The sequence below is a fragment of the Microtus pennsylvanicus genome, chromosome 3, assembly GCF_037038515.1.
Source record: "Microtus pennsylvanicus isolate mMicPen1 chromosome 3, mMicPen1.hap1, whole genome shotgun sequence".
Lineage (NCBI taxonomy): Eukaryota > Metazoa > Chordata > Mammalia > Rodentia > Cricetidae > Microtus > Microtus pennsylvanicus.
Genome location: NC_134581.1, coordinates 48,242,361 through 48,256,662, shown reverse-complemented (window position 1 = coordinate 48,256,662; position 14,302 = coordinate 48,242,361). Strand labels below are relative to the sequence as shown.

Below are 14,302 nucleotides of genomic sequence, written 5' to 3'. Positions count from 1 at the left end.
GTACCCTTGTGTTGAGCACCCTATCTGCAGAAAATAGAGAAAGGGGGTTAACCTGTAGAAATTACGAGATCTATTTCAGAGTGTTTCCATGGAGAATAAAAATTACTCATTTGCAAATCTGGTTACTAATAATGAAATCAGTGCTTCTGTTCCTTATAGGGAAGGCTAATTTTAAAAAAAAAAAAAAAAAAAAAAACACTGTACTACATTCTCTAAAAACATTGCGCATTCACATCTGAGCCATGTAATTGCCTAGTAGCCGGTCATTAGCTCAGAACTTTGAGCTTAGGAAAATGACTACATTTCAAATTACAACTATTTCAGCAAGTATCTTTAATATATTTAATTTAGGTATAATTCTTTTTCTATAAATGTGAATAATATATTAGTGTGTATATTTAATTTTATGAATCTTTAAGTATTTTGTTGTAAAATTATAGTGTATTTTCATTGATAAGTTTATAGTGATGAAATTTACAGTGTACATTTCTAATTTATTTTAGAGTTCTTTTCTGAATCCTAATAATTGTTGCAGTTTTGTCCTGTAAAGAGACCACTAGCTAGTTTGGTAAAGGTACAAAACAAGATTGAGATAATAAGCCTCTTAGTGCCAGTTATTTCAATAACTTCTTGTTTTCTGACCTCGTTGTCTCTTAGCTAGTAAAATGAATAGTGAGTCTTTCACCAGCCTCTGTTGCAAAAGTTATGAGAGGACTCATTTTGACCTAGTATAATGCTAGTGACCTGTCAAGGTGATTAACAATGATATTTGCTAGCATTTTCAATAATAGAGTAAAATGGAAAAAAACCTTAATATTTTTAAATATTCTCTGAACAGATTAAGTTTTTCAGACTGAATTTAAGGTGTTTAAATGCTTAGAAATGGAAACCAGTTATAATAGATAAATTTAATTTCAAAACTTCATAAATATAATTTTTTGCTTTTTTCAGGCAACTGTTTCATTTTCTTATCTATATATAGTTTTCATAAAACTTTATATTTTCCTATGTACTTCATTAAAACAATGTAGTTATACTATATATAATTTACACAATGTCTTTATGCATGTTCTTGCTCACATTTAAGTATTTAAAACAATTATTAACCCCAAAAAACAATAGAAATTTAAGTTTCTCAAGTTTGTTTTGCAAATTTTTTTTCAAGTTTAAGCTAATTATAATTTGTTATAATATACTTCTAACATGGTGGTACATAAAAAGAGTTCTTTATCCATTTTGTTATAATTTTACTTAATAAATACAATATAGATAAGTAATTTCTATACTTCGCTACTAATATCTAGGAAAACTATTACAACTTTCTCTTTTTTTGCACTATGGACTAAATGCAGAAATTTGTGTATCTGAAGCAGATTCTTTGCACTTAACTGTAGCTATCTCCATATACCATGATTTTTAACTTGCATCCTTACAAAGGAGGGTGTATGCTAACTCCATGTTCCATTGACTAACCATGGCAAAGGTCATTAGGGTAGTTGATAGTTCTGTTAGATATTTTCATGTTTACACATAAAATTTTTCACAATAGCTTTAGGTTAAGTATATTATTCATTGTATGTACCTAGTCTTTTTTAAATTACAAATCAGTTAACTCTTAATAATATATTTCAGGTCAGGTACCCTACTTATTTTAAAATCAAATTCAATGTTCTCAAGTTTCTGAAACAAAGGTCCTTAAGAAAAACTTAATTTATATTAAGTTAATTTTGTTTGTTTGTTTTTGAGCAAGCTTTCTTTGTGCAGCACTGGTTGTCCTGGAACTTGTTCTGTAGAGCAGGCTGGCCTTGAACTCACAAAGATCTGCCTGCCTCAGCCTACTAATAAGTTAATTTTTTAAAAAAGATGATAGAAATAACACATGCCTTTGTTAAAATTAGAATGTTAAAATGTTTTTGGCACTCAACAATTTTTTAATGTGTCTTGAATAGCAGTTTTGTGAGTATTTACCGTCAAAATTATTTTTTTTGACTGTTTTTTACTGCCTTCAGAGTAAGTTATTGTAATTAATATATATTGCAGTAGGTTTGTCACATTGAGTTTTTCAACAAATCAAAATCATCTCTCACTTTTTATATCCTAAGATCAGTAAACGTTAGTGCAAATTGCACATCCAGGTCTTTTGCTTGTTTTTCATTTTTATTTTTTGGAAATTGTTTTACTAATATTTTATTTTCTTTCTTTTTGTAACCATACTTATCAGAGAGACAGTTTCTTAAATTCTGTTGTTCCTAAGAGATGTCTAAATACATGTCTTTTTTTTTTTCTTGTTTTGGGGATAACACCAAGGGCCTCACACAAGGCTTGGCAGGCACTCTACCCCTAGCCAGGGTCTGATCCTGAAGTACATGTCATTCATTTACTTTGCATACCTATTCAGCCTGTTGTTTGTTCTAAGTATTTTATTTTTACATTAAGTATTTACAGCGTCATTCATTCTACTAGACTGTACATTGCTTTAGATTTTACATATTAATTAAGCATGCCAAAAACCAATTTCATATTTTCTAATTGTAAGTATAATATAAAATAATCAATACTTATTTTGTTTTTAAGATTAAAAACTGAAGCTCCCACTAAGGGACAAGAATCTGTGTCCAAGGTAAAGTTTGTTTTATTTTATAACTTCATAATTTTTTCATTTGAAAGAATTATTGCCACAGTTTTTCAAAAACTTCAACTGCAAATGAATATAAGTAACAATTATTGCTGTTAGTAGGATGAAAATAATTGAGACTGAAAATGTCTCATTTAAAGTAGATTGTAAGATGTTTCTGTTTTGACAAAGATCATCTATTTTGATTTGTCTATTGCTTAGCTTAACTGTAAAGTGATGGTGATAAATTTGTGAGTGGAATCCCAGCATCAGGAGAACCTCAGGCATTTGACACCATGAGAAATTAGTATTTCCAGATGAGTTAATATTTTGGAATGTTTAAATTGGCAAGAGCATATAACATTTTTAGAATAAAAGTATCTTGCATGAAGATTATGTTTTCAGTATGGATAGACACCTAGAGTCATCATGTAAGCATCTTTTGCTAGACAGTCTGGATCTTCCTGATCATCTAGAAGTAGTTTTGGAGCTGGAGAGATGACTTTTAAATTAACTCTGGGTCTTGAGGCCTTGAGGATTAGGATTTCTTTTCTTCTTTTCCATAGCTATAGTTAGTCCCTGTCCTTCAAGAGCAACAGGATTTGTTCCTTTCCTTTCCAAACATGTGAAGGTCTAAATATGAAGAAACTCTATCAATCCAATCCTGCTAGCATTCATATTTAATTTGAATAAATTATCAAACTCTTAAATTTTATTTGATTTCCTTGCTTTTGAAATACACGAATCATATTTCTTAAATATACTTAAATTATATATGCATATTGAATGTTTTGTCATGTTTTATTTTATTTATGTGTGTTTGTGTCTGTGTGTACTCACATGCTTGGGTACCCACAGAGGCCAGAAGGCAGATTCAGAATCCGTGGAGCTACTTAGAGGCACTCATTGTGGGTGCTGCAATCAGAACCCCAGTCCTGCTAGAACAGCAAGCTCTCTTGACTGCTGAGAATTTGAATTTCTTGGAGGGTCTTGTTACCCCTATTAATTTTATGCAGTAACTTTAGGCATGGTAATCTTTGCTAGCAGTCATTTTTTTCTCAGGGTTAGCATAACAATGTGTCATGCTTTTTTGGCTTTCAGAATTTCTTCTGAGAGATTCTTGTGCGTTTAACCTTGTTAGTTGATTTTTCTCTTAGTAGCCATTTAATGTTATTTATGTGTTTTGTAGTGAAGGCATTTCAACTATAATGGGACAAAGTTTTTTTTTTTTTTTGGTCTTGTCTGTTGGAATTCTAAACTTGTCTTATACTTAAATGTTCCAGTTGTGGCTTTTTCTGCTATAAATTCATTGACTAGTTTTCTGTGTCTTTTGTTTATATCTCAGTTACTTCTAACCTATGGATTCTTAGGTTTGGTCTTTTGTTCATGTCCCAGAGTTACTGAAAATTGTGATAAAGCTTTTTATCTTTTTTGTTTGTTCATTTTCTTTCTTAATGATATCTGACTGTAATATTTCCTAAGTCTTGTTTTTCACCCCTTCTATTCTTTCCTCTGCTGGATCTAGTCTATTTGTGATAAGTTGCATTGTGTTTCTTATTTTATTATGTTTTGTATTTCTAATGTTGCTTTGCTCTTTAATGTTTCTTGTGTTTCTCAGTTGTGGCTTGTGTATCCATTGGGATGGGTGTCTTTCTCCGTTTTACTTGTAAGTAAGCAGCCTTCTCTTTGAAGGCTCAGTAAGTAGTACTACTCCAAGAAAAGAAAACAAACTGCCTTAACAGCAAACAAAACCAGGCCTGAAAATATAATTTAGATTAATTAAAGCCAAATACTATGCCACCAGTTAACTAATAGAAAATAAAATGGCACAGACCAGCAAGGTGACTTAGGAGGTAAAGGTGCTTGCCACCAAGCACAAATAACCTGAGTTTTGTCCTTGGTCAGACTCCTGCAAATTGTCCTCTTGACTTCAACACATGCATCATGGTATACACATGCATGCACATACACATGGGTAAGTATTGAGTAGGCCTTGAAGTTAGAAATTATAGTCAGTTAATAAGAATAAACAAATAAAATAAAAGACTCAGGCAAGTTAAGGGTTAATTTTTAAAAAGTGGACATGTAATAGTGTAAATAAAATTTACCTTTTACTTAAGCAGTAGGCTTAAGTTAAAGAAAAAAATGATTGTTGATGGAGGGAGGGCCTGCTTTTCGTCTCAGCCACCCAGCTAGCTTACACCCGAAATAATCACACAGAAACTGTATTCATTTAAAATATTCCAAGGGAGTTCCAGGACAGGCTCCAAAGCTACAGAGAAACCCTGTCTCGAAAAACCAAAACCAAAACAAAACAAAACATTGCCTGGCCCATTATCTCTAGCCTCTTATTGGCTAATTCTCACATCTTGATTTAACCCATTTCTAATAATCTGTGTTTACCACAAGGTCGTGGCTTTACCAAGAAAGATTTAGCATGTCTGGCCTGGCGTTTCCATGGCAGCTCTCAGACTCAGCTTTCTTCCTCCCAGAATTCAGTTCTGTCTTCTCCGCCTACCTAAGTTCTGCCCTATCATACCAAGCAATTTCTTTATTGATTAACCAATGAAAGCAACACATAAACAGAAGGAACTCCTATACCAAATGATGGAATAATGTAAATAAAAGCAAAAAGAGCACAAAATAAGAGAATCTGATTACACAGCAAAAAATAAAGATGAATACAATTAAGTGGCTATGAGAGAAGAATGAAAAATAGAACAATAGAGTACAATAAAGACAAGTTTTTTAAAGAATGAAGAATTTTAGAGCCTTCCTTCTGGATCCTCTGACCCTGCAGACTGGTAGCTGTGGTATGGACCAGAGTCCCTTCTCTTTTCCACTGCTCTGTCCTGAGCCCATTGTTGCGCAGTGCGTCATTCTCCTTGGAAGCTTCCTTTCTTTGTTCATGAGGAACCACTGCTCGCACTGTCTTGGCCTTGTGGACTAAAGGCTAGGCAGGTTCTTACTTGCTCCAGAGATTTCCCAGCTCTGTGTACCCTTGGGTGAGGAGCATCCATGTCAGAGGAGCCCTTTCAAGGGCATTAAAGAGTAGAGGAAACAATCAAACTGACCTGTGCTGAAGAGATCTGAGAGAACCCAACAGTTTAAGAGCCTGCGTAGCAGTGGACCACCCTGGGAATGGGAAAGGAAACTTCAAGTCTCTCATTCTTCCTAGATCATATAGCAAGGAGGCATCTCTAGAGTCTGAGCAGTCTGCCAGCCACAGGCGGAGGACTATCACCTCCCCAGTAATTGCAGGTTCCCAAACTTGTAATATTGGTGGGGGGTCTCTGACCTTTGGCCCTTCCTAACATGAGCTACCTGCTACTTAAACTGCTTAACATGTCCACCGTCCATCCTCTTGTGTAGTAATAAGGGCGGCGGGGCTGCGTCCCCAGCACCCCGGCTGCCCGCATGGCTAGCTTTACCCAAAATAACAACACACAAACTGTATTCTTTTAAACACTGCTTGGCCCATTTCTATCTAGCCTCTTCTCGGCTAACTCTCGCACCTGGACTAGCCCATTTCTAGTGTAGCCCACGAGTTGGCTTACCAGGGAGATTCTAGCCTACGTCCATCCTGGGTCGGAGCTTCATCGTGTGTGTCTGCCCAGGAGCAGTGAGCATGGCATCTCTCTGAGGCGTCTGCCCCCGAGAGGAGAGCTGTCGAGTCTGAGCTCACTTCCTCTTCCTCCCAGCATTCTGTTCTGTTTACTCCTCCCACCTATGTTTTAACCTATGAGAGCCAGCCAAGCAGTTTCTTTATTACTTAACCAATGAAATCAACAGATTGATATGACACTCCCACATCACTCTTGTCTGTGGTAGTGTCTCCACTCACCCTGACTTGTGATTGATTGTCTATTGTTTTAGGTCCTCAGACTAGTTCAGGCCCAAAAAGTAGGTTCCCTCTCAAGATGACTCTATTGTCATGCAGTATGGGTGAATGGATTTCTTCTCCATTTACTGCTGGTCTGCCACATAGGAGTTTGTATCCTACTAATGCCTGTGAGAATTGTGGGCTTACCCTGTGAGTAGGCCAACCTGTCTTTACCAAGATGCCTGCCTGCCTGCCTGGCTTTGTGGATATAGCTTCTGCTCTCTTCCCTGAGGGATGTGCTAGCACTGGGGCATGCTGGCTGCTGTCATTTATGTAGCCCTTTTGTGTCACCAGCACTACAGTTATCCATCTTTAATTCCTAATGTTTGCCTCCTCCTCTCTAGAATAAAATCTACTTGTCATTTATGGAGTCAAAATTATGTCCAAGCCATCATAACCAACAGAGTTTATAAAATTATCTTATAATGAAAAGAAGAAAGTCACATGTAGGTTGCTTCTAAGAGCACTGCCATTTTTAGTCCTGATATCCTCTATTATATATATATATTTTTTTGTTTTTCGAGACAGGGTTTCTCTGGTTTTGGTGCCTGTCCTGGAACTAGCTCTGTAGACCAGGCTGGTCTCGAACTCACAGAGATCCGCCTGCCTCTGCCTCCCGAGTGCTCTATTATATTTTGAATAGATCTTTTATCTATGGGTAAATTTTGTACTGATGACTGGAAAATTTTTTGTTCTCTGAGTTAGACCTACAGAATGTTGACGTGCTACATTGTATAATGTCAGTCTTATTCATTAATACTAGCACTAAGTTTATTTGTGATACACAAAGTTTTCCAGAAGTAGGAGGTTTTTGCTTGTTTTTTTATGTCTAGCAGTAAATACATGATTTATCCCCTTCATATGACAAACTCAAACTTTAGTATAAAAATATCTACTGAATACCAAAATCAAAATATGCATAGTTTGGCTTTCATTCAAAACAAAAGTGATATCTGGGTGGTAGTGGCGCATGCCTTTAATGCCAGCATTTTGGAGGCAGAGGCAGGCAAATGTCACTACAGTCAGGACTGTTACACAGAGAAACCTTGTCTCAAAAACAAAACAAAACAAACAAAAAGCAAAAGTGATTTTCTATGGGGAAAAGCCTGTATTCAATCCACAACTCAGTCGTGGACCCTGGTGCTTTAAACACATACACAGAACATTGAGACATGAGTTCAGAGTTTGAAACCTAAGAAGGCTGTGGGCTATAGCGCAGTAGAGCACCACCCTATAATCTACAATGCCATGGGTTGCCCCTCAGTATTGTAATAATAATAGTATTATAATAATAGTAAGTTAGTTCTGCTTATGCGTGTGTGGTAATGGAGAATACAGTGACTTCTGGTACAGTTCTTTGCTTTTGTCTTGGTTTGTGTTACGGTGCCAGTATTTTTATTCCCCACTCTTTATGTTATACTAAGAGTTATAACTTATTTCCTAAAAAGTCATATGGAGTCCCTGTGTATCTGTGAATCACACAGATACCCGCTGATATAAATTTTAATGTGAGTTTGTGTGCATATAATCTCCACACTATGCATGGATATTGTTTAGACTTTGTTGAAGTGAAGTCAGGTGTGCTGTGCTGGAGCTGAGGGATTCTATAAAGAGATTTTTCCCACAGTGTTATGGGAAATGTTTCTTTGGGACTGATTATTTTCTACAAAGAGAAATCCAGATATATCTGTTTTTTTATTTGTATTTTTGTTTGTTTTTCTCAGTCCCTCATGTTGGCCTTTGCTGCTCCTGGTACTCATAAGTCCTGACTAGGTGGTTCAGAGAGCTGACTGTGGGTCTCTGTGCTCAGCATTAGCTGAGGTTCTGTCCAAAGTGACTCTCTTCTTGCACTGCCCCGCTTCAGGCATCTCCTGTCACCTCTACCATCTGAAGTCTTTTCCACTACTTCAGCCCTTTCCGTCTTCTAAAAACAGTTCTGAGATACATGTTTGTTTGTTTTTATGACTGAAGGTCTATTATTTCTTGGCTCTATTTAGCAGAATTAGGGGAGAATAAGAACTTAATTGTGTGTGACTAGTTACGATGCTATTCATGTCACAGTCAATCTGCAGTGGGTTTAGAGCAAGACCAAGACCTAGACTTTCATCAGCACCTTACTGTATCGCTTGGATGTTCTGCTTCCTCCAGTTACTTCTCATTTGTACAGATATCCTTTGTGATCTCAACTATGGGCTAAATGAAATTAAAGTTCTTAATACATTCCACACAGCATATGTGCTTGGAAAGTGGTGGATGTTAGGGAATGCCGAGCAGCTTCCAGTATACCGAGGTTTTTTAGTATTCCTTCTTCAGCATTTGAAATAAGCAAAATATTTCTTCAATTTTGACGTGACAGTAAAATTATCAAAATTTTTATAATTCTTAAATATGAAATAAAATGTCATATAAGATTCGAGGGGGGGCATCATCTTGTTATTTATATTCAGATTTCATCTAGTTTTCTGCCCAAGTAACTATGGTCCACATTTAAAAATCTTGGTGAGGAAAATAGGCAACATCTCTCTAGTGACTTCTTTAGTGACTTCGACCTCGCTCTGTAGACCAGGCGATCTCTGTCAGCCTGACCTGACAGAGATCCTCCTGCCTCTGCCTCCCCCATGCTGGGATTAAAGATGTGCACCACTACATTTAACTGGGAAGTAAATAGCTCTTAATAAAATTGTATTCTGCTTCTTGACTTTGCTCAAAACTTTTTGGTATACTGAAATTGTTATGAATTTGAAAAAAAATTGCTTATTATCTATTCTAAAAATACTGTAGTGTACGCTTAAGATCAGAAAGTTATTTTCTGTTCCTTTAGTTTTTTAGCTTGTACATATAAGTTCCTCCTATCCAGGATGTTTAGTATTATGATACTACTTAAGTTTAGCCATGAATGTAAAAGTGTTATTGTTTCAGGAAACAGCAAGACATAATACAGCTGAAGGAGAAACAGGAACATCACATTCTGAAGGGTAAGAATAAGGGACAAATGAGTCTCTTGATCAAGCTTGCTGAAATAAATTAATACTTTCACTGACATCTGACAAAGAGTTATTTGAATTTTTGTATATGATACAGCTTTAGTAATGACTTTTAATTGAAATTTCAAACTTAGCAAGACATTTTAAAATCTTTAAATCTTTAAAATGTCTGTGATATCTTAATTAAATTTCTTAAAGTATTTATTGTAAGTAAAATGTTAACCTTTAGATATATCTGTTGAATGATTGTCTGTTACATGAAAACAGTCATAAGATACCACAGATTATGAGTTAGACAGTTAGATTATATTGTTTTTTCATTTCTATCTTTATATTTTATAGTATGCTACTTGTTAATCTGTCGTGAATAATCATTCTCCCTCGAAAAAAGTAAAATGTTGAGTAAAAGCCTCATGAAGGTATTTGCACTTTCACTAGTAAAATGATCTAATCTCCTTACCCCTTTGTTCTAAAGTTCTGAGCAAACAAGTTAAACAAAATGTCATCTAAGCAGTTAGGGAAATAAATGCATCATGTATACATTACTCAGACTTTCTGTGAATTATAGTCTGTCCCATATAATCTGAACAAAAATTAATTTTACAGATATGAAAAGAGGAAAAGCGTGGGTTTTATCTATGACTAGTGAATATAAGAAAATGAGCTCAGAGCGGTTAATTGGGTTTTAATTGAGATGGTTGGATGTAAAGGTCAGAATCTTCCTGAAACTAATAGCATATAATTGCATGATATGTGGACAGAAAATGTCCTTCACCGTAGCAACACAAATGAGACCTTCATGGAGAACAGCAAATGTTTACTAAGCTAGCTTTCATGGTCGACCATTTTCCAAATGAATTTTTTTCATTTAATCAATATTTAGTTGAAAATCTCAGTGGGGTATTGTTTGGAAACTAAGAGAATTGCCCCCCGAGATCAGTCTAAATGCAGATCGATAGAACAAAGTAAATTGTAAAGAAACTCTCTTTTATGCTCCGTGGTTTCATAATAGATGACACCTGAGATCCTCACTGGGGTAGACACTTAGCACATTGAGAGAGTCTAAATTCCAGATAGTTCAATTACTAGAAACAGGAATGTGTGGTGATTCACTTTTATTAAAGTAATCATCTGCAATTGGTTGTTTTTTACTCTTTACTCTTTGAGGGCCTGCCACTCAGCTCTCAAATAAATCACATAGAGTCTTATTTTTACTTTTGAATGCCGGCCTTAACTTGGCTTGTTTCTTGCCAGCTTTTCTTAAATTATTCCATTTACCTTTGCCTCTGGGCTTTTATCTTTTTCTATTTCTGTATACCTTTCTTAACTTCTTGCTGTGTAGCTGGGTAACTGGCCCCTGATGTCCTCTTTTCCTTCTCTTTATTTTTACTTCTTGGTCTTTTTCCCCAGATTTTTCCTCCTCTTTTATTCTCTCTGCCTGCCAGCCCCACCTACCCTTTCTCCTGACTCGCTGTTGGCTGTTCAGCTCTTTATTAGACCACTTAGGTGTTTTAGGCAGGCACAGTAACACCACTTCACAGAGTTAAACAAATCCAACATAAAAGAATACAACACATCTTTGCATCTTTAAACAAATGTTCCAAAGCATAAACAAATATAGTACATCTTCAAATAATATTCCATAACAATCGTCCTTATCACAAAGCTGTAACTACCATTTTATGGTTCATTGAATTATTCCAGTTTACACACTAAGCTCAGAGAAAACATACCTAAATATGTGTGTTGATAGACATGTATTCATGCATGTATGTATTTTTTGCATGTTTGCAAGTATATGAGGTTATTGAAAATCAGGAAAATGTTTGTGAGTGATTTTGATTTTTATATAGGAAAGACACTTGATTTTATATAGGAAAACAAAGAATATATAAAACAAAAGAAATTAACTTTTCCATAGATTCATTATGTTAGATACTTTTACTTACTATTATGGACATTTAAATTTGACCTGGACACAGGCAGAGCTTTGACCAGACAGCAACAGTCACAGCTATGACAAAGGCAGCTGGTAGACACTCAGGTTCCAAGTTCCTTTTGATTTGTGCCTTCAGCATTTCTTATAGTTTTGCTAGCAAACTGCTCCCTCCCAAGTTGTGAAAGAATAGCCAGGACTATCTGTTTGGGCAGGCAAGTCTCTTTTAAGTTGTTTTACTTCTTAGAGTTTGCTTAGGTTTTGATAGCTTTGAGTTTTATTGTTTTATTGAATGGATAATAAACAGCTTTGTTTTTCAGTAAGCAGGATAAAGCTCCTTCATCAGAAGAAGACGTTGGGCGTGATGCAAGTGTATGTGAAGCTGCAGCAGTAGTAGACTGTACAGGAAACGAAACAGTTTCAGATACAGAACAGGAAAGCAGTTCAAAGAATATCTTCAGTCACAATTCAGATGCTGGAACAGATAATATGGAAAAGGAAGAACAGACACAGCACACCTGTGAGGAAATGGAGCCGAAGGCACACCAGAGTTCAGAAAACACAGATTCATGTAATCAGAGTGAGGAGCATGACTCCCCTGCAGCTGAGTTTTCTTCAGAGTCTGCACAGGATTTGCAGTTAGTGTCAGGGGGTGTTGGCATTGATCAGTTTCTACGGCAAAGAGACGAACCTGAAACTGTGAGTTCTGATGCTAGTGAGCAAGGCAGTGTTCGTTTGGAACCTTTAACTCCATCGGAGGTACTTGAGTATGAAGCCACGGAGATTCTTCATAAGGGGGATGGTTCTTCAGCCAGTATCAATGACACGATGTCTGATCAAACGGGTGGCAGTCCTGGAGGAAGTAGAGCAGAGACAGCAGTAGACCTGGAAGATGGAAAGAAAGAAGCTGAAGCAATATAGTCATTCCAAGTTTAGTTCCCAGCAGAAAGCACTTAGAGCAGTGCTGTCCGGTGAGCACGGTAGTGCCGTGGCAGAGGTCAGCAGTGAGAGATCTGAGGGAGGTCCTTCATACACTTCACCTGTATGTTCTATCTTGTTAAGTCAGTTTGCCAGTAATAGCATGGTTAGTATGAATTTCCAACTTTTTAAAAACCTGAGCAGAACTTTAGTGAAAACTAAGTTTGCCATCCAAAGGTCTCTTAGCACTTTTTAAGAAATCTTATTCACCAATATGAAATTATAAGAATATTAGTTATGTTAATCAGACTTTTCAAACTTTCATTAGTCCTGAACTTAAAATTCTTATCACCTGTATATTCCTTTTAATAAACTTAAAGGAAGAGATTTGAAACCATACATTTTATGGAAATACTTTTAAACCGCCTATCAATTGTTACTGTTAATGAAGGCTTTATTTTTTAATGTGATCCTGGTAATGAAGCATGCCTAGAGTGCTAAACTGACCTGTTGAGAATTTGGATGAATATAAACTTAAGTTTGGATTTAATATAACATTCCAGTCTGTCAGAAGCATGCAAACAGAATTTTAGGAACTGTGCACCTCCATACAAGTATTAGCCTGCCAGGCTGTCAGCTTACCTTTATAAAACTTTCAGTGAAAGTGAACTTATAAAAATAAAGTTTATATTTGTGCTTTTAGTCAGTGTATAAGCTCTGCAGAACCCTACCTTGCCCCCTGGGCTAGTTGTATAAAGTAGAAATCTGTTATTGAAACTCTTGTAGCTATTATGCTTTTAATATCGTTTCAATGATTTTTGGCAGTAGACCCATAAAATGGCCTGGAAGCCAAACCAAAGTATGGTATGGTGTAGGAGAAAGCCTTGAACTGAAAACATGCCTTGGCATGCACTCCTTAATTTTAAAAGTAGAAATTCAAATGCGATCCTAAAGCAGACTTAAAAAAAAAAAATTGGATGCGGAAATTAGCCTGATTTATCCCTAAGTCAGCTACTAAATTGATTTTTAAGATATAGAAATGAATACAGCAAACAATAATTTGCTTTGACGTACTAATAAATTTTTATTTTAAATGCTGCATTTTTACTTCTTAAAATGTGCTTTGAATTCTTAAACTGTTTCACTGAATGTTTAATGTTTTCAACGCCTGTTAGAATTCTGTTGTATATAGTAGTTTTTTGAATAAGTATTTACAATAAAAACCTGTCTTTGGATAATTTTATTTTCAGATCCCTGCTTGGTCAGCCTGTGTTTGGTGCTGTTACGCGCGTCACATGCGGTAGTCCTTTGTATAGCAGGCTCCACTCCATTGCTGTCCTGACACACAGCGAGAACTGAAAACACAAGGGATGCACTGCTAATCGTTATAGACTCATTCCTTCACATCATGAGAAACTGTAGTATTATACACTGTCATCTCATCAACTTAAAGGAAGTTAAATAGAAAAAAACATATAATAGAATTGTTTTCTTGAATATTTGAAGAGAATATTTTCATCTTTCCTGCTTCTCAGACAAGTTGAACAAATCTTTAGGGAATTGCTTTGAAATAATATAAACCTATAGAAAAGCCAGGACATAGAAGGAAGTTTTTGTCTATATGAAGACCACTTTCTCAGTAGCACTAAGTATCTTGTCAAACCTGCTTCCCTATGCTATAAAACTCTGGTGTACAAAACCCTTAGAATCAAAGTAAAGCTCTACCCCACCCCTTAAGCCTTGTAGAGTTTGCACTTCTGTCTCATATACAGAGTGGTAGTATTCAAAGCCACTGGTGAGTGAACTGTTTGTGCTTGCCCTGGATAAGAAGGGACTGGTGCTGAACTCTCCTTTGTGGAGAAAGTAAAACAGCCAGGGAGGGAAGGTAATGACAAAGAGCCTTGTACTTGGTAATAAAGTACTGTTCATCCTTCTATAACCTGCCCCCCCCTTCCCAGTCAGGAGCT

General features: G+C 36.0%; 1 protein-coding gene across 2 annotated transcripts in view; it reads left to right on the top strand.

The window, feature by feature from the left end:
- Znf280d (zinc finger protein 280D) overlaps positions 1-13,578 on the top strand; it is an 81,760-nt gene extending 68,182 nt beyond the window's left edge. The window contains exons 20-22 of one of the 2 annotated variants that reach the window (XM_075965300.1): positions 2,575-2,620; positions 9,417-9,472; positions 11,738-13,578. In XM_075965300.1, coding sequence (XP_075821415.1) covers positions 2,575-2,620; positions 9,417-9,472; positions 11,738-12,338 — 703 coding nt within the window. In that variant the 3' untranslated portion in view covers positions 12,339-13,578. The remainder of the gene's footprint in view (positions 1-2,574; positions 2,621-9,416; positions 9,473-11,737) is intronic. The other variant, XM_075965301.1, reaches the window with a different exon arrangement.
- The last annotated feature ends 724 nt before the right edge of the window (positions 13,579-14,302 follow it).